The following is a 21,190-nucleotide window of genomic DNA, read 5'->3' on the forward strand; positions in this document are numbered from 1 at the left end:
GAGGTTGGTGTACTGTTGGGAAATATCAATGAGGCAAAAACAAGCAAAATACTTACCAATAAAAGATCCAGATATACCGGTGCTCTGATTTTTCCCAAAAACTCTCAATAATTGACAGACTCTGCCAGTTCATGGTATTCTGTCAAAGTGCAATAGAATCCCGGACCCATTGGCGAGTTACATGAATTATTTCTTATAACAACTGAATACACCTGTTAAACATCATATAGAGACATCAACAGATTTAATTTTGGAAATACAACATGCAAATATTTTAGAAACAATCCTTATTGCAACAACATACGTTGTCGGCTTATACACAGATGTACACTATGAGGACGGAATCAATGCAATACATTGAACTATGCATGGAAAAAGTCTAACCAGAGTACAGCCTGAATTTTCTTTGTAATGAGGTTAAATTATTTCTGCTTTGGCAAGCAATCATCTATCCAACTATGCAGGCCCTCTATGCATGGTGTGGTTTGCCCCAAATGTTGCACATATTTGCATGGGGAATGTTCAACTAAAGCCGTTTCTAGCAAGGCAATTGTGGCTTGCAGGAGGAAGATTTTGAAACAAATGCATTGATGATATCTTTCCCCATTGAAACAGAATTCATAATGAATTTGTTTAATGGATGAAAACATTTGTCCTAAGAAAGTGTCTTATGTAGATTTATTTATTTATTATTTCATTTGTAAAACGCACTAAACCCGGAGGCTTTGAGGGGCTGGTTACAGGCATTCATGGAAGAATTCTACATAGATACAATAGGGAATATTTCAATGAATATACTGATTTTCAGAAGTTGTAAAAACCCTACTGATTGTAATTCATTATTTAGAGCCAACTCGTTACAGAAGGAATGAATAAGTAATGAGAATCCTTCCAATTTTTGAGGATACAAATCATCATATCACGACAGGAAGAGTTTCAATCAAATAAATTCTTAAAAGATATACATTTTGTAGTAATATTGACAATACATTTTCTGATGCCCATCAAAATATCCACAAACAATTATAACAAAAGTCTGGACCAAAGATAGCAAGAAATAACAAGAGGAACATGTAAATGCATTATCATATTCAAACCAGCATCTCCTAAAATACTAAATATAGTCCAAAGCATTGCCCATTTGTACAGCTGGAAGAAGAAAGAGGCAGGTTTACCAGTCAAGAAACTGACCATTTTTGGAACCAACAAAAAGAAGAGCACATCCCCATGTTTGAGGCGTGTTTATTGCACTAATGTCTAAACAACAGATCACATCCTTCGTCCACAGAACGTATAACAAATTACCCTAGAAGAATACATAACGTTTAACTGATTATTTGGTGGGCAGTATAAAGTGCTCAGGTGGCAAGCCCTACATTAGGCAATCCACAAGGCAATTCAAAGGAACATGAAATCTAGCATTGCTAAACATTTTGTTGGGACTCAGCATACAATCAGTCAACTCGGGTTTCAGGGGTTAGAACATATACATATGCATCCACGAAATAGAGACAAACATTTGCCAATCAAAAAAGAAATATTGAATATATAGGAGATGTATCTGACATCGATCTACATCAATTTGTTTCCAATTTTAAAAATATATATTTTTGCTCCCTTTTTTTAGTCTTCTTCATTGTTCATTCTTTTCATTGTTCATTTTTAAAAAATGTTTTAAATGATGTTTGATGTTTTGATAATTTAATTTCAACTACATTTTTAAAAAATGTTCATGTTTTCAATTATATTTCTTTATATGTTCATCTAATTTCTTTCATCTTGGGAGTCCCACGTCGATGTAAAAGATCACTTTAAGGGCTTTCAATTGGAAAATAGGCCTGTTTTCTGTAGAGACGGACTTCCTCCTCAGAGGATCTTTCCCTCACTGATTGCTTCGCAATGGAGAGTGAAATGCTTAGCAAGCTAAAAGACCAACCACACAAGGACTCATGGGAGAGTGTGCCACATCTATATTAGCCTTTGTATACTTTGGTAGGATGGTTCACCCAGTTGACAGCACAGCAAAGCAGGTCTCCAATGGCTTTTAGACATGGGAGCTTTCCCCCTTTGACCAATTCTGAGCTGTTGTTTGTGGATTGCCAGAGGCACCTCCATACCAGGCTGCCTGGATGTCCCAAATTCAAAGGGGACTACTGGGGCGATCATAGACCATTCTGCAATCGCACTAGAGAGTTTTTCAGCTGTTTCCATGAACACACCATAGCCCAAAAACTTCTGAAGGTGCATACACCAGGCCAAAGAAGACAGCTAACACACAAGATTCCTGAAACCTTCCATTCCTCACACCACTTCCCACTTACCTGTCCAAAGAGAAGCAGTGAGCAGCTGACACAAGCCATTGCTGGGACACCAGCGTCGCTCCACAAAAGTGATACCCTTGGATCTGAAGACTGGCCTGCCATGGCCATTCCCCTTCGATGGAAGCGGTACCACCCACAATCCGACCAGTGGAAGCCTGGAAACCACAATCTATAAAAACATGAAAGGTGAGCTTGTTACAGAAGTGAACTAGCGGTGTATACTCCACACTAGCCATTCCCTGCCACTGTCCCATCACGTGTTGCTTACGTGTTATTGTTTTACAACTCCAACAGTCTGAGCTTTCTTCAATAGTCCTGGCACTGCAATAGGCCCCCGGCAGTGTGAGCTTCCTGCAAGAATAGTCTTACGCGCACACCTGCAGCTTCTAAATAAGTGCCCTATCAGTAGGACAACGTCAAAGCAGTGTGGACTCCCCTGTGACGGCCTGATCTGTGCAGCAGGACTACGGTAGTGCGAGCTTCTCATCAGTGCCCTGTCAGTGCTGTTGAAGCCCAGTGGTGGTGAGTGGTGTGAGCTTCCCCATCAGGGCCCTGTCAGTGCTGCTGAAATCCACCAGTGCTCTGTTAATGCTGTTGAACAGCAGCTTTATAAGCTCCCAAGCCCCAGTAGTCTGATCTTCCCCACAGTGGCCTGTTAGTTCTTTTGGACCCCAGCATTGTGAATTTCCCATTAGACCCATATCAGTGCTGTTGGCATTCAGAGGTTTGGGCAGCCCCGTCAGTGCCCTGTCAGTGCTGTGGAACCCCACCATTGTGAGCTTCCAATACATGATCTGTCAATATTGGTGGATTCAAGTGGTTTGAGCTTCCTTCAGCCAGGCCCCCGTAGTAGCAGACTTGTCCAACAGTGTGAGTGAGCTTCCTTCCTGCATTTGGCTTTCAGTGCAATAGTTATTTAGCGGTTTGACCTTTCACTGCTACTAACTTGTCCATACTTACTAGTTGAACAGTGGTACCCCCCTCCAGATGTTGCTGGTCAGAGTATTTTTGCGATATGAGGGTAATTACGTAGTGGGATCAAGACATTGTCTGATGTACTAAATAAAAGCCCTGCCTAACCTTTGAATTACCATATTTGGAGGTTGCAAATGTAACCATGATTCAATATGCCTCCTGTGCTCCTAGGCATTCCCCTGCCTCATCTGCCCCCCACAACAGTGCAGTCCATGTGAGCTTCCGTAGGCACTGCCACTGGTGAGCTCACCACAGCACGGCAGTCAATGTGAGCTTCCAATTTGCACGGTCTTCACAGAGCTTCCTTTAGCAGGGCATTTCCATGGTTCTCCTCCTCAGTATGTGATTTCCTCAGCACTTTCCTCAGTGACATGTTCTAAGCTTCCTCCAGGACTGCACTCAGTGTGAGCGTCCCTCGGCACTACCCTTGGTGGGCTTCCCCCAGCACCAAATTCAGTGTGAGCATCCCTCCGCTTTAAGGCTTCAACTAGGGTAGTACCAGGCGGGCCTCAGTCTCGATAAATTGCCCTCCAGCTGGAGTTCTGCCAGGGACCAGATTATCTTAAATTTGCACCTCTGCTAATAATTGAGCAAATGCCTTGATAATCCACAATGGAGCAGACAGGCTTTGTCACAATCCATATTATCTAAAAAGGTTTGTGCGAGGGCACACTTTAATTATATGCTAATATTGTACTATGTTTCCTGCTTAACATAAAGCAAAAGGTGTTTACTATGCTTCTGTTCATGTTACACTGCAAACATAGTTAATTAAACAGCCTGCTTCAGTGTTGCCCAGGTGAAAAGATGTCTAAATAATACTGATAGGGGCTAAACCTGTTTGCTCCATTCTAGATTATCTAAGCAGCAAAATTGGTGCCAAATGATTTTTCTCCACTTCCTTCGCACACATGCAAAGCTTTGATAGTCCCCAGACTCACGTTGGTGACCTGATTGAATTGCTAGCTAAAGTAATGGACCCTTCCCCAGTAGATGTCACCTACCAGCCGTATTCAGTATCTCATCATCAGGTACAGACATTTGAATTAAGTTTGTTTTCTAACAAGGAAGGGATTGTATAATATAGAGAATTCAATTATTGATTTTAATATTAATGGACGCTTTGCCATTATAAAGATTTAATAAAGTCATGGGTTTCCATCAAAAGAACTGAGAGATTTTATTGTGCATTGACCTGTTTTGATTTTATTTCGATGCCATATTTGAATGTCTATATTTTAGTCCATTTGTGACTGCATATTACTTATGTACAACACACTTTTTAAAATGGATTCTGCTTCATCATTACAGGTAAGAAAACTGAACGGTCTGTAATTATTTGGACTCCACATCTTTTAGCTGCTTGAGGTTCCGCGTCTGTGCAGGCACTTCGGAGGCCTGCCCCAAATATTGTTTCATGGCTTGTTAGAGGGTCCTCTGTTCTATGCTCACTTGAGGCACTGCCAGTGCTCAACACTGCCCTGGTTGAGAGGCCTTGTCCATCACCCAACACTGCACCCCTCAGCAATGGCCTCTGTAAGCTTTCTCAGTTTTGCCTAATACGTCTCTATGGGAGGGCAAAAGAGGCACATACCCCAGGCCCTCATTTTGGAAGGGGTGCCCCCTGGTAGCTTGGTGCAAAGAAGTCGGTGCAAACGTTTTACAAAGCATAAAAAACACATGCCATGATATTGTTTGGTGTGTTGTTGGGGGACTGGGCCGGTCAGGCTGTTGTGTACAATAAAATTCTGATAAATTAATCATGTAGTTCATTCTGAGTTCACAATAGTACATAAGGTGTTTACTTTGCCACAACTCTAGCATTTTCACCTGTTTGGAGAATATATTGATTGTTTGCAATACCTAAAGTTACAATGCATAATAATATGCATGAGTACTGATTCAGAAGATACCTCAGTGTGTTAGAGCACTCATTACAGAGCTTTTTGTACATATGACAGATTTCAGTTCCGAATCCTTTCAATGCAGACTCCGCCTTTCCTCTCGCTGAGGTTGATAACCTTGAGCTTGTAAACTTTGTTGATTGTAACACCTACTGTCTACAAAACAATGTACCTGCGCCAACAAATATTAGTTATTAAAAATATCAAAGTAAGGTGCAGGGCTGGAGCTTTGCCCCACCAAATGAGAATTGTAAAAACTTTGCTGCCACTCTAATAAGAAGCATAACCTATTATTCTGGAGCAGTGATTAGTCAGCTAAATTCGAGACGGTGGAACCAAAGTGCCAACTGTCGAGACTCATATCCCGGCTTTGCCACTGGATGATACTGTGATCCTGGACAAATCATTTTATCTCACTACATAGTACTGTGCTGTCTTCTGCGAAATGGGTTGCCTTCTTGCTTTCTGGTGACATTGCTTAGCCCATTGCCTGCTCTTTCCTTTTTAATGTAATCCTCAGCTCGGATATGCCCACTTTCTTGGTAACTTCGAATCCTTTTCTTCCACCTTCCTCATTGGTTCAATCTGCTCCTGTATCCATGTTTGGGCAATTGTACATTCTGCGAGTGTGCTAATAGGAGTGCTGTGTCTATGCTGGAGAATGCATACCTTTTTCCATATCGCTACTGATCTGTGTCCTGCATCTATAGAACTGTTTGTATACCTTCCTCATGGCTGCCAATGTCAAACCGAGTCCTGTATTTATCTAAGAACAAAAGTTCCCTAGACAGCATATATTACCCTTAAAATGTCATGTGTTCATTATTCTGATTCCAAAAATGAGGAAGGGGGTAATGAGCACTTAAAGGGAGTGTCCATGCCTATTTTGATTGCTATCAGGGCAGCATATAATGCTTTGCCATGTTGCGAGTGTGACAAAAGAGGGATGGGAAAACACAACCAGAGACTTTCTTTGGTTTGGGGGTGGGAAGATGTTTGTGATCCCCAATCCCCGAAATCCCTTATGGTGGCCCTGCGTACTGCTTGCAGTGTGTGCTTCCCTCTACACGGCTTGGGTGGCCTTCCTGTGGCAGTGCCCTTCATGAGCCTTACCTCCCTGCCCCTCAGATTCACGGTGGCATTCTCCCAGCCATGTCCTGCACTAGCTCTCCCTCCGCGCGCCCAAGCAGCGCCTTAGTACGCCTTCTCACCACAGTCCCTCTCGTCGGACAGGTCCGCGCAGTCCGCCATAGAGTCGCACTCAGGATTCGGTTTTTTGAGGCAGATTCCATCCTGACACCTATAGGTGTACGGTCCACAAGGCACCCCTGCAGAAAGGAAGGTTAAAGTCTATCATGGATGAGAAGGAAGGGGGCAGTGAATATTTATATTTTACTTCTCGCCTTTACCGCTAAAGTCCCTTCCGTGTCTATCCTTGCCTCTCTCCATCACTCTCCTGGTCCCAACAATATCTTTCATTTCTCTCCTTGCCTTTCCCGTTCGACCTTTCTTTCAACTTCTTGCCATTTGCATTCTTATTCTCTCCTACTTTCAGTATCACTCTGTCTCCCCAACTCCCGAATCCTCATCTCCTTGTACCCCTTCAGCAACTTCCCCAAACCCTTCCCCTCCCATCTCCTGTCTCCCATTGTCTCTTACTCTTGCTTTTCCCGCTCAGTCACCATTTCTAATCATCTTTTTCTCTCCAAAGCCTCAATTTCCCTACAACATGCACCTTTCCATCCGTTCATCACCCACCCACCCATCCACCCATTCATCCTCCTATCCGTCCGTCCATCAAACATCTGCCCACTATCCATCCATCCACACATCTATCATCCATCCTACAGTCCACTGTCACCACACAGTCTAAATCCCATCATGACCGCTCTCAGATGCTTGGCCCTCCGGGTGTACCCCTGAAGGATGAAATCCTTCCTTCAACCATTTTAGCTGCCACACAGTCATTAATTAAATGTATAGGTCCTAGTACAACCCCACACTTTATTTTTCCCCAGTATGCATACAAATGTAAATGAACATTCCTAGATTTGAAATTGTACTAACCTGCACATGTGCCTATAATGTCCTGTGTGTCCACCCACTGGACATGTCCAGTGCTCAGACACCCCATGGGGCCTCGGAAAAGCTCCATAAAATTGCTAAAAAAGATAATAATTGATGGAGTACATGCCAAAAAGGTGGCATCATTTTATAACTAAAGGATAGCTCCACCATCTCTGGGGGGAACTCTGGCAGCTGGATATACGGGTCATTTTATTGGGCAATTTATTTGCCTATTGCACTCAAAGAATGCCACCAGCCAGGTCCTTCCTCTTGGCAGTATGCTAAACCCACCAGAAGATGTACTCAATGACCAGTCTATCACAGTGGGAGTCCTAGCAAAGCGTCATCGAAGATTAACTCAGTCCGAGTTTAAGGTATGTATAAATCTCACCACGTCTGTGGACACATGCCGCAGTCAAGGCTGCGCATCCATGAACTCTAGAGACAGCAGGTACGGCCATGTCAAATTTGGCCTAGCTGCTCACAGAGCCCTTAGAATGTTCCCATACCTGGAGTTCAGTCTCCCAGGGCGTTCCACCACAAAGCACATTGAGACCATACAAATGAGGAAATGGCACTATATAAATGACAACTACAATATAGTACAATGCAATCCTTCTGCATCACCAGCCAAAACACCACATGGGTGATGATGCCTAAGTCATAACTTAGAGAGTCAGAATCCAAGTGGCTGTTTTACAGAGGAAGATTGCAAGTCCAAATGCAACTTGATCCGATACACCATCCAACAAAAGCACATGGGATCACAGGCAGATCCCATCAAAACAGACACAAAATATGCCTCACAACACAAGCAGATGGAGGCAAACCTGCAACAATAATGATTACTCTTAGAAAGGTTGCGATGGAAAGTGGTGATTCTAGTAGTGACACAGATCCAAGTGCGATGCTGCTCTTTTCTATTGATAGGAACAAGAAAAGCATTGAAACATTACTACTCCACCACATGGTCAGAGGATAGCACAGGGGCAACGCACTGGTCTTGGAAGCAAGACGATGCAGAGCAACAGAGGTTCAAATCCCTGATCCGCGAACTCAGGTACGAAATTGTTGTAGGCCCCATGATATAGTTTTCGCTGTCATCTTTTACCTCAGACCTGTGGGTTTCAGAAATGCGTTTTTGTTTTTTCTGTAATTAATTTCTTTTATTGCATATATGTGCTATTGCCTGTACTATAGGCCACATAGCATGCAATATTTGTCTTGACCCACTGGTCTGAGGTGCGGGTTTACTGTTTTGTTATTCACTTACTGTATCTATGTAATTTGAAGCAGATTATATTACATTTATTATGTGAATATGTGTACTTTTGTAGGGTGCATGGGCCTACTGAATAAATAATGTATTTTATATTCAATTGTGTGTGACTCAACAGTTTTATTCTAAATACAGTTTACGATAGCCACTTGTTCTTGCAAGAATGTGGCTCCATTGAATCCGATTTTGGTCGTTTAGGGGACTCCTCTGTTTGTGTGATAGTTGTATTACTCATGTGTCCCCTTCATGCTTTTGATCTTTTCCCTTTCGATAAGCCCCACCACATCATTCACACAAATAGTATTCACACCAACATGAAAACAAAACGTAGAGGGGAGTGCAAAGGAACAATATTGCATTCAGGAATGATAGGAACACAACCATAATGCAACAGTAAAACACTCTGCTCGACATCGCTAATGATGACTATGTTTAATGTAGAGAGGGATGTAAGGTCCGCCATTGAGCTGTACACTATTCATCCTTAAATCTTAACATCCCTCCCTGAAACTCGCTCCTTCTCTCGAACCGACTGTCTCTATGGCTCCGCATTCTCTCATGTTTCACTCACAACCCCTCTCACCCTTAATTCTCCCCGTGACCCTCTCACCTCCTTGGCATTGTGCCTCATCACTCCCATTGGTGCAGTCCCGGTGGCCATCACACACTCTGTCGTAGCTCAGACAGGTGCTGTCCTCTGGACACTCGAATTGAGCAGGACAAACTGGGGAAAAGATAACCAAGCAACAAGGTATCACAGGGCAGATTGACTGGAGATAGGAGAAGAAAGCAATATGGCACCTCAGGGCAGACTAAGTGGAGAAAAAGAGAAGCAAGCAACAAGGCAGCACAGGGCAGAATGACTGGAGATAGGAGAAGAAAGCAATATGGCACCTCAGGGCAGACTGAGTGGAGAAAAAGAGAAGCAAGCAACAAGGCAGCACAGGGCAGAATGACTGGAGATAGGAGAAGAAAGCAATATGGCACCTCAGGGCAGACTGAGTGGAGAAAAAGAGAAGCAAGCAACAAGGCAGCACAGAGCAGAATGGTTGGAGATAGGAGAAGAAAGCAACATGGCATCTCAGGGCAGACTGAGTGGAGAAAAAGAGAAGCAAGCAACAAGGCATCACAGGGAACTGTCAGTAGAAAAGATAGCAACAGGGCATCAGAGAGCAGACTGACTGGAGATTCTGGAGGTCAGTGTCGGAAGCAACGTGAGTGGATACACGCTGACGTCCTTTCCTCTGTGGTCCTTCACTCGCTGTGCCGGGGTGAGCGAGCCAAGAGCGAGAGCACAGGAGCCTGTGGTCTGGTGGTTTGCCGGAGAACTCCGGTGTCGGGACTAGGAGAAGGAGATGGTGAAAGGCATCACGCTAATGCCGCTCCTCACTACTGCTGGAATTGCACACTACACCTTCAAGGAACTCATTTTTATAATACCTCATCATACAAAGTGCAAAAAAGTGTTTGCTGTGTTGTAGGCAGGCGTGGGCTACCCCGTACAAAGCTAGCTTTCTAAGGCACGCACGTGGGTGCTGCCTGCTGCCGTACTGCCTGGTTGAGGGGTTGTTCCTACGACACTTTGGAGTCTCAGGAAGTGAGCAGCTCAGTATCATTGGCTAATGACCTTCACAAGACGTAGAGCATGAACATTAACTAGCAGCGAAAATGTACTTTGCGCAGTAGCACGAAAAAAGGGAGGCAAGCGTGCCCACAGCCCGAATCCAAAGGGCTCTTTAACTGTATCCCCAAACAGAAAAAGAGAAACCGATGGGGGCAGATGCACATCAAACAAAGATTTCTGGTTTTCTCTTTCCAGCGCCAAAAGCAGGGGGCCAAGTACCCAGCTCTATTGACTTACCGGCCATAGTCAGCACCCCCAATCAAGAAATCATTAGTGTGGGCTCTTTTACTATTGACAACAACCAATCACTTTTGAACATGTGCTTGAGTCTCCGGTGTGACTCCCACAGGGGTGAAGTAGCACCTAGTGATGGGGTTTCGGGGTTTGACAACATTATTGTTACAAATATATCTGCAAGCCCGGACTTCCGGAGGCTTGCATCGAATACGGATTTCTCTGACTCCTCTAGTGAGGATGAGAGCATTTTACTATCCAAAGCCTTATCCCATGCTAACGCTATGGAGCCTGAGCACACTCAGATGGTTTCTGTTGCTAAGTATATGAACAAATTGGAAGCAGTACACACATTATGTTTGGGCATTGCGGAAGAACAACATGACCTCAAATTTATTTTGGCCAAGGTGGTAGATATCATCCTGGATTTTCTGCATGCCGACATACCTAATAACATTGCATCGTCAACACTGATATACCACTTGAGCTCATCATCAGGATTAATATCAACAACGCTGTACAAACTATCTCCCCATTGCAAGGCCTAGTAACCTGCTCCATTGGCTGTTGAAGTTCTACCCCCGGTTCCAGGGGAGGGGTCTACTGAAGTTTGGTGCTGTTCACGGAAACTGAGGAGGAGGAAGCAACCGTTACGTGTTCCCACTCATTTTGAAGAATAGTCAGGGGTGGAATTGGTGACCGACACTATCGAGTCACTGCAACACAAAGCATAGGAGAGTCGAGCCCTCCGAGAATGTTAGGATTGTTAAAAATCAAGGCAATGGAACTTGCGGGGACCGCTGGATGGTTGGCTGTTAACAAATGGACCTGCCTCCGGGGCCAGTCTGCTTCCATTGTTAGAGTCTTGCAAAACCATGCCTTCATGTACTAGCTCTGACCCTAGTACTTCTCTGTGGGGTCACACAAAGGTGGGCCCCGGTTACCCATTGGATTCAGATGCACCAGGTACTTCCTTCCCTTCTTGTTCTACGCAGGTCCATGCTAATGAAGGAATCCATCATGCGGACACTTGTTTACCACCTCAAAGGTTTTCGACTAACCTAGCACGACTCCCCATTGGAAAATGGGTCAAATGATCGTAAATGAATCCTACATATGAAAGTCTGTTTTTTAAATCATTCAAATGTAATGATTTTATGGTCTTTGATTCAAAAGCACACTGACTTAAGCACCACGGGCATGGGGCGCATTGAACTGCCACCAGTGGGAGACTCTTATAACTGGGTATTGATAGAATTTGTCTCTCCGGTGGTGGTCTTGCTTTTATATTCCTGTATTGCTGAACTATATGGTCTGGGATTTGAACTTACAGTTTGCAGAAAATATATGGCAAACTGGATAATGGGGTTGACCACAATGCTATTACTGTGAATCGGCCCCTTTTGATGTCTTTGGGAATCTCTGGCACCAAAAGGTCTAGTCTTAAAGCATCATTGGCTTATTATAAATCACTTTCATCGGTGCAAGTAGGAAGGGTTTAGTGGTTCCCAGTTGAAAGTACACGATAATTGACACAATTCAAAGCAGACAGACTTAAATTGTTTGTGCTGGAACACTAGAGGTAACAGCTCCTTCATAAAACATCACTGTAACTGTGATATATTTGTATTGCATGAGACTTGACTCGCATATCTTCTACATTTGGATGGATTCCGGACTTTGAGCCAGGTGGCCAACCAATGGGCTATAGGTCGGCCAAAGGGCGGTTTAGCAATTGGTGCCAGAACACATATAGATATTAAGCCTTTTGCTACTGATCCCAAATCATTGTATGTTCTGCCAGCGGTTATATCATTACCAGGGAACGCAAATCAACCCATACTTGTTATAAATGTTTATATACCAACAGTAGATTATGTTTCAGAACTTTTTAACATCTTCCATTTTATGGATCAATTGATAATTGATTGGGAGGATTTGTGTCCCAAGGGTCTATTAATCATAGCTGGAGACTTTAACACCCCCTCCCTAAAGTATCATCCTATATCTAGGTCTACTCCTGATAGTCCTATGAATATGGGCCTTAATTCACCACGTTGCCTGTACATGATCTGTTATGTCTGAATGATAAAGAGCATAACGTGGCTTCTCCGCGCGCTACATGGTCGCATTTTTATTTCATCATGTTTGCATTATGTTTTTGTGGATCAGTTCCTCTGGAAGCGTTGTAGAGATCTGGATATAAGTCACAATGTGTTAAATGATCATGCAATACTGAGATGGTCTATGATGTTAGTTAAGTCTATTTCTCTAGCATATCGGGCAATAAGATCACCATCAATAATCAGCTTAATCGCATTGTGTGGTCTGATTGTAACGTTAAAAAATGATCTAGTTTTTTCTCCACCCACGGCACGGCCATTCTAATTTGGTTAAGTAGTAACGAGTGGAATTTTCAGATTCTTATGAACATTATTGGAAAACATCTATCCATAAGTCAAAAAGTAGAAAGCTCCTCTGACCCCCGTTTTGGCCTATTTGATGTGGCAATACAAAAAAAGAAAAGGGGGTATCGGAGATCTAGAACGGCTATCCCATTTTAACTCCACAGCCTGCATGTAAGGGTTTCAATGTTCCCATTTCGCCATGGATAGCCCCCTGCCAATTTTCATTGCGAACAATAGCCCTGAGGATGGACTCCATTTAGGGCCCTTTATTGCTGGGTTTAGAACTGTTACAAATCCATCTAAATAAGGATTAACACAAAGCCAGGTTTCTTGAAAACACAATAAGTCATAATCCTCATGAGCCAAGGGCCAAGCCACCTCTTTTAAATAAATGGCAGTGACCTCTTGTGTTCCAAGAGGCCAGGTTTATGTTTCCTGGCAAATTCTGGGCTTCTAGCTAACAGTTAGAGTTGATTGTGAAAGCTTCAGCCATCCAGGAGCATGAGCTTTCACCAGAAGTTTGTTTACTTTTTGGCCAGGTCCTTTGTACTTTTATTGTGTCTTCTCCTGTAGTTCCGATGGTCATTTTTAAAGGATTCTCCATACACGTTTTTCAGTTATAAACCGTTGACTCCTCCTCTGTAATGCTGTTTGCATCTCTCTTCTGAGCAAGATTACTATTTGCAAAACTCTTGCTGATGGTGTTTAAAGACCTTTGTTCCCCCTGCACTAAGTTTTTCTCAGCAGAGTCTGTTTCTGTATTTCGGCGGTCTTGGAGGTGTGTTTTTACATGGCCAACAGTTAGTTCAAAACCAAAAAGTAAAAAGCAGGGACCAGCATCCAACAACATCTGCTGCACCATGCCAGAGTCTAGATGTAAATACACCCGGGCTAAGACTTTGGCCCTCATTAGGACCCTGGCGTTAAGGGGTTAACGGCGCCATAAAAGGTGTCGGCGCCGTTAAACCCTTAACGCCTTACTACGAGGTCCCTTTGCGGGACCCGATCTTAACGGCTGGTCTAGACCAGCCGTTAAAGTAGGGGCCCGCAATGGGACTCTCGAGGTAAGTACGGTACCGCAATTTGCGGTACCATACTTACCGCCTTCCCCATTCCCATTATGCCCTATGGGGCAAAAATGGGAATGGGGAAGGGCCATGGTGGCATGGGGAATTACCGCCGCGCCAACCTTGGAATGGGGTGGGAATTCCCCATTCCGCCATGGCGGACTCCGGCATCGACCATGGTGCTAATAGCACCATGGTTTGCCGCCGGAGTCCTAATGAGGGCCTTTGTCATTTACAAACTGTCATGAGAGGACAAAGACAGTGAATATGGCAAGGGAAATGTGCACAAGATCACACAGTGAATAGCTTTGAGTTAAACAAAATGCACTCAGGAACCAAGACACATCTATACTAAAAACCAGTACGTGCAAGTAGAGCATGATAAGAATACAAATATATGAAAAGGGATGTGGGGTAAGCGCAAAGAAATTCATTATAATTGTAAAAGAAAGTCAGCAAATGTCTTTCCCACAATTGCTGTTACAGGCACTGTCAGCACTAAGCCCACATACAGGGCAAGCAACAACAGTATCTGTGAGCTAACACCCTAATGGTATTGCATAAGGTAACTTAAAGACAGTACTCATGAGGACGAGAAATACCACCTGAAATGTCAGCAAAGCCCATGTTGATCAAATAGGGACCCAGAAAGGCTATAACAGCAAATGGAGGATAACATAATATACATCAGACTACTGACAAGGGACAAATAGAAATAGTGATTATGGAATAGTGTGGAAAACATAGACATTCACACAGGAGCTGGTTTCAACAGCACACCACACCCCATAATCAATAAGGAACAAAGGAAGTAGTGTGAGGGAAAACCTGGAACAGACTCCAAGAGACTTTAAAGGAACAGGAGCAGGGAAAACGAAATTATAAGGGCAAATCCTCCCCTCTCCCCACCCATGGATGGAAAGGCAAGCTGGGACAAAATACTTAATCAATAAATGAGGAGTAACTAAAGGATCAAGATATTCTTGCTGAATAGGGCAAAGTCAAAGGAATAAAGAACACAGACAAACTGGGTTGCACAGAAAAAGGAAAGCAATGGGAAGTGCTGACTGCAAAACTGAGGAAGACAGAAAGAGAACCCAGGAAGCAGAAATTACTAATTTGAACACTAAATTCGAAATTCAGGGAAAAGGGAACAAGAAATTAGAAACTAAGAACTAGACACTAAGCTAAGAACCAGGACCAAGGGACCATTTACGACAGCAACACTGCATCAATGAACAGTGCTGGACTGAAGCAAACGGAGGCTTTTAAAGGTAGCTAACGGGCACACGGCTCAGCTGTGCTGCTTGCTGCACCCGTCAGCCACAGGTGCTGCTTATCCTCCACCCAACCTTGTCCTGAAATGATGGAGATGAAGAAGTGGGCCAGGCATTCTGGAGAGCATAGTTTTTAGATTAAAACAGCAAGCTGGCTGCCAAAAACCTGGAATGGATCTGGAAGGGACGTAACATGGAAAGTAAGGATTTAGCGCTCCCAATTCTCCACAGCGCTCTTGCATGAGGTCCGGAAGGAAAGTCTAGTAGGGTATAAACCCCAAATCAGGCCCCCAAGTAGCAGGAACAGGAGGGAAGGGAGCGAATCATGACACAAACTCCACCAAATTGACGTCTGAGGAACAAACCATTCAGAGTTTTGGGATGCAAAACTACAACTTCAGGACTTTTCCTCTGTTCAAAATTAAGTTGTCCTTGGTTTCGACCAACCTTTCCAAGAGTAGACAGTTATCCAACTCGCCTTTTGTAAGTTCCTTTTCCCTCGATTTGTTTGTCTTGTAGTCGTCCTTGGCGTTAGTTGGTTTGGAAGACACAGGTTCCCAAAATCTTACTTTGGATATGAGTTATTGGTCTTTCTTATTTTCAAGCTGCCTTGACTTTATTGACAAGTCCCCTCTTTCCCGGTATTTGTTCCTTTATTTCTAATTTGTGATGTTGTAGTGGCAAGTCTCAGTTAACCGTCTGCTCTTAATCTATTCTGTGCTAAAGTCTTAAACTCCGGAGAATTAGGAGGGATAGTGTCCTGGGTTTCTGTGTAGTCTTCCTCAGGATCCAAGGTGTAAAATTATATATTTAAGAGGTCATCCATAGTGGTACCTTCCATTTCACTCTTCCTAGGACTCTGGATTGTCTGTTTTTCAAGAGGTCCCTCCACCACTGGCTGAGCATTCTTAATTAATGTAGACTACTTTGTAGCTAATCTTGGTGAGTTTATTGATGAAGACGGAACTGTTACGTTTCTCAGAAACTTCCTGTAGTCATTTAATCTCGTCTGTATATGCTGTTTTTATTTTTTGGGGGTTTTTTTTCTAGCCGCCTGATTCCCTCCTTGCCTTTCGTGTTGGAAAATTAAGAAGGTTTCTGGGGGACTTGCACCATATTCTGCCACTTCAGCCCCTGCATTTCAAACCTCACTGTCCATTTATCCCTGGTCTCTTCGGCTGGAACTGGGCCGTGGCACACAACTCTCCCTTTGGTATTATGTTTTCAGTCGTAATCCGTGACTGCTTCAAAGCCCTTGGGGCAGATTAGGGTGTTTAGGTCCCAGGATGAGGTTCAATGGGCTCCTCCGCCATTGGATCACATTTTGTCCGCTTGTGTTCTCTTCAAGTTGCCATTGAATTTCACCATTCTCGATCAGGAGGTCTAATGTTAAGGCATTTGTTTTTGTCAGAGGGACTGCTTGCTTTATCGATCGTTCATTAGGGGTTGCTTCTGCAAAAATTACTAATGTCTCCGACTCGTTTCTGGCTTTTGGGGCCGTAAGGTATCCCTTGAAGAACAACATTTTTAAATGCAACAAAGCTGGCAATGTAGCCTGATCTTTCATGGTATCATTGATGGCTTTGTACAGTTACAAAAAGGGGGCAAGTGATATTGTTAAAGCCGACATAATGTTGAAAGTCTCCGTAATTAGAGTGTTTGTATTTCGCTCTATGAGCCGTCTCGTTGTTCTCTGGGAATTCTCTTCCGACATGGAGGAGCTAGATGTCAGTCAAAGTGAAGACTTTCCGTTGTTAATTTGAACCATGGAATCTCTGTTTTCTTCGAGATCAATCAATTCGGGTGATCTTTTGTTCTCAAAGTTACCCGACGGGTCTCCATATTTCTCAGACTATGGGTTTGCAACCATATTCACCACTGGTTGTAGACATGAGTGCACCCCCCCAAATGTACTTCCTGTATCATTCTCTCTATTCGTTGGATGTCCGTTGTAAGCTTTGTTTTCAAGTAGGTTTGCTTGAGTTGTTGACACCACTCTTTTCTCAGATGGTTCAGGGGTGCTGGTTTGCAGTGACCCTGGGCATGCTCTCAATCTGGTGATTGGGGCTGGTTTTGCAGATTCCACTTTGTTGGTTAGTATAGAGACAAGTTCGGTGTTGAGGGCTGTGATCACTTTATTGAGGCCGTTTACAATTTCCTCCATTGTGCCCTCCAATATCTCTGCGTCTGTTACCTCCCCAAGATATGTCAAACAATTTATGTTAGTTTTAACTGGGACTCTCTCAAAGTATGCAGTTAGTTTATTCTGAGTCTTGTTCAAAGATATTAGTTTGTTAAGATCAGTTGTTTGGTTCAATCTAGATGATGTTGCCGGTAACAAAGGTGCCAGATCATTTACAGCAGCCACGCCATCTAGCGCCTCCCCTTCTTCTTGAAGATTGCTCTTTGATGAGTTAACGTGACTAACTATGGGGTCATTCAAAGTCTGCAGCATCTGGTCTACGACTAAAACACCGGACACTTCAGGCTGCTGCTGCGAGCCCTCTGAGTCTAATACTGGGTGGCTGAAACGAGCTACGACCATTTCGCTTGTCTCCAACAACACTTCTGCAGTGTTCCTTATTAGGTGTATTTGTGAGATCTGATGGCTGGTGACATGTGCTGTTGCTATTTCACACCACTTTTGTACAATGAATTCTACTTTTCTCGTCCATACAAGCATCATCCTCACCCTCTAATATGCCTTCAATTATAACACAGTTCTCTCTAGGATCACTTACCCTTCTCTCCCGACCTGTCTCTCTGCTAGTGTCACGTGGTTGGTGGCCTTCAGCCGCTGTATCAGCTTGTTGGGTTTTCTTCTTCAGGTTGCTTCTCAAACTGTAGTCTCCATCAAACAGCATTCCCAGCTCCAGAGAAACCTTGCCTTAACGCAGTAAAGCACTCACCGACATGTGCACGGACACATATCGGTCTGATTATGAATGTTCGTTCTAGTCAGAGGTGCCAAACCAGAGCGTCTTTCTCCAGGAAAGAACAGCTGATTGCAAATGATTACATTCACTCAGCTCTGCAAAGTTGGTCCGGAAACAATGTAGCAAAAAAATTATTACAAAGAGCAAATCCAGGCAGTACGGCACTCCTCAAGCACTCCCGAATGTGCAGTTTACTTTTGTTGCATCCCACTGAGCCATCTAAGCACAGTCCTGAAGAAGAGCCAGGCTTGAAACACGTGTTGGCTATCGGCTTGCAAATCAAACAACTGTTTTATTTCTTATGTTCAACAAATGTAATACAATTTTCAGTGTTTATCTCAAAGAGTCTATGAGTAATCACTAACTGTTGTGAAGCACACAGAGAGACTTAGGGCCTGATTCACAAAAGTGTTTTATAATGGCACACTCCCATAGGAAAACGCTCTGTGCATCAGCCCCTGAGTGTGAATTTTCATTTTGTATTTATTGGCAGACGTTTGGGAAACGTCTCCACCAGTCTCCACTGCGACCCTAATTTATCTAACTTCTCGCTCACCTAGCGCAGGCTGTGGGTTTAATTCCCACCCCATTTTATTGTTTCTTACATATTTATTCAAACGATTATACTCCAAATAATTGTATGTATGATAAGGTGAGTGGCACCGCATGAAACCTATTGCTTGGCTGTGTAGTACTCTGAAGGAGAGCATGTTACTATTTGTAGGAACAAACTAGCAGCTACAGTAGGGGTGGGTTAGGGCCTAACAAAAAGGGAATTGTCTTCAACATCCAAAGCGATTTTGAAAAGCAATGCTAACATGAATCTCACTTCAGAAGTGACTCAGTGGTAAGTAGTTGTGTAGGAGGGATTTAGGATGCGGGGTCCCCTCTCAGCAGGTGTAGAAAATAGGGCGTGCGCTTGCAGGTGAGGTTCCTGGATGAATTCACTCTGTTCCCGCATGGGCTAGGGCAATGGGCATGGCCAGGGAAAAAGCAAATGCCATTGAGACCAAGAACCCCAAGACAAGGTCAATAGCCTTCTGTTGGTTCATGCGAATTTGGTTTCAATGCATCCAGTGTTGGGCGTGCTTCAAGCAGATGCCCAGATGGTGGTATACCCCCTGATCCCTTTCTGGATCTGAGATGGATCTGGGTCTCATCTGCAATGCAGAGTAAGTCGAAGATACGAGCAAACAGCAGAGCTTGCAGATGTTGAAAGGAAATCGAGATAGGGATGTTGTTGTACACTGCAGGTGTACGGGCCCTAGCCTGGCTTGGGGGGTGCGGTTCTACAGCAAAGATATGAACCAAGAAAGTTGGAGCAGTCCTTTCATGAGAGGTGGAAGTTGCTAGATGGCCAAGCTGCACATTGTGGCAGATGGTGGCAACATCTTCTTAGAAGTCCAGTCATATCCACATGCTGTGTTTTGGCCTCTGATGAGGAGAAGCCCGTCCTAATATTGACCACTGTCCATTCTGTTCCACTACCTGGTCGAAATCTGACTGCAAAGTGTTTAGCAGGCATTGGACTCAAAGTGGGAAGAGAGCTGATGGGTCCAGTGCCTTAGGGGTGTGTGGAAACCCCCACAGGCATCGGCCTGAGTGCTTGGGGGCCTCGTGTACAAGGCCCTGTAATTACGAGATTTGCTGTGAGCGAGCGAGTGTGGGGAACCCTAATAAGAAAACAATTGCATATTTTATTTGATTACTATAGAGTTTATTATGGTTATAATTAGAGGGATCAAAATAAAGATTTGATGAGCAGGAGCTAAAAGCAGCTCCTGTGCATCAGGCATCAGCCAGCAAGTAGGAGCTACTTCAGGGGAGCTGGGAGCTAGTACATAGCGGGCCACAGATCTATTTTCACACCAGCTGCACACTAATCTTTTGCATGGATGACCCATTATCCTTTAAATGTCTTCTAGGTACGTCCCAATGCTCACTTAAAGACATCTCCAAACACACATAATGAATGCCAGGTAGGTCTCCTTCTGCCACCAGTTGACTGGGGAGTCAAGCGTAGTATTTTGGTCAGCAAAGGTTTTTCTGCTAATAGTGCTGCGGAAAAAACACAGGCGATGAATGAACGCCGTACCCTCCTCTGCTCCAAGCAAGAGCTAAATAGCTCCCAGCTTCTGCAATTTCGAACCCTGAATTAAACCTTATACACTCTGTTCAGATACATAAAACGCAGCCATTATATATTGCATTGAAAAGATCCATTTGTAGTGATGCTTTCTGGAAAGATGCAAAGATGTTCGCGATATGGACTCTAAGCACTGGGCAGAGCAGATCAGGCGGGCTGACTAATACACTGATGCATTTAAGAGACAATCTAAAGTTTTCCCATGCCCTATCACAGAAGGGGGCAGCACTGGCCTGCTTCGCTTTCTAGTATGAAAAGGGCAAAATGCCTGCACACATCCTGCACCAGGTCACCCGTGAGGCCAGAATCTATTCTGCACCTTGATTTCTCATTGGCTATCTCTGGGAGTAAAGAGCACGTCCCCATCTGAACGGAGGATGTAAAGATGTTTGGGATGTTAGAAATCCATCCCCCAAGTTACTGGAAGTTCATACGGAATTGATGTAGCTTTGCCTGCCAGTAGCGGAGGCATTTTTTGGTGCTGGGGGTCGGGGGGCGGCTAATAGAGTGCCAGTTGGAGGATGGGGGACACACTGGCCATCCCCCATGTTGCCCCCAGGCTCCGCCAGTGTTGCCTGCATAGGCTATGCGGAATATGCTTGACAGACTTGCAGACTCTCTTGACTTGCTGGGGGTCCTGAAGAATGCAACACACTGGAGGCACTGCAGAACCCGGTGGCACACACTCATTGAGGGGGCAATACAATAACAATATACCCCCTTTGAATGTACATCTGGAGCGATTAAAATGTTTGTTGGAGAAGCGTATATAGCTTGGCTATCCATTTTAGGTAGGCAGCTCAATACCATACTCTGGGGTTTGTGTTTCAGGTCAGGGAAAGCTCAGCTAGTCTTTGAGGCTTTTATACATAATAAAGGAATTATCGATTAAGAACAAAATAATAAACAAGAGCTCCCCCTTTTTGTGTGACAAGGTTACTTTATCGAGGTA

General features: G+C 44.0%; 1 protein-coding gene across 1 annotated transcript in view; it reads right to left on the reverse strand.

Moving 5' to 3' along the window:
* Positions 1-21,190, reverse strand: part of TMPRSS6 (transmembrane serine protease 6) — a 392,699-nt gene that overhangs the window by 100,357 nt on the left and 271,152 nt on the right. Inside the window, exons 13-15 of the mRNA XM_069653013.1 lie at positions 9,157-9,270; positions 6,412-6,528; positions 2,322-2,490 (exon numbers count right to left, since the gene is read on the reverse strand). Of these exons, the coding sequence (XP_069509114.1) occupies positions 2,322-2,490; positions 6,412-6,528; positions 9,157-9,270 (400 nt within the window). The remainder of the gene's footprint in view (positions 1-2,321; positions 2,491-6,411; positions 6,529-9,156; positions 9,271-21,190) is intronic.

Source organism: Ambystoma mexicanum, chromosome 3q, assembly GCF_040938575.1.
Source record: "Ambystoma mexicanum isolate Mex_15411 chromosome 3q, UKY_AmexF1_1, whole genome shotgun sequence".
NCBI lineage: Eukaryota > Metazoa > Chordata > Amphibia > Caudata > Ambystomatidae > Ambystoma > Ambystoma mexicanum.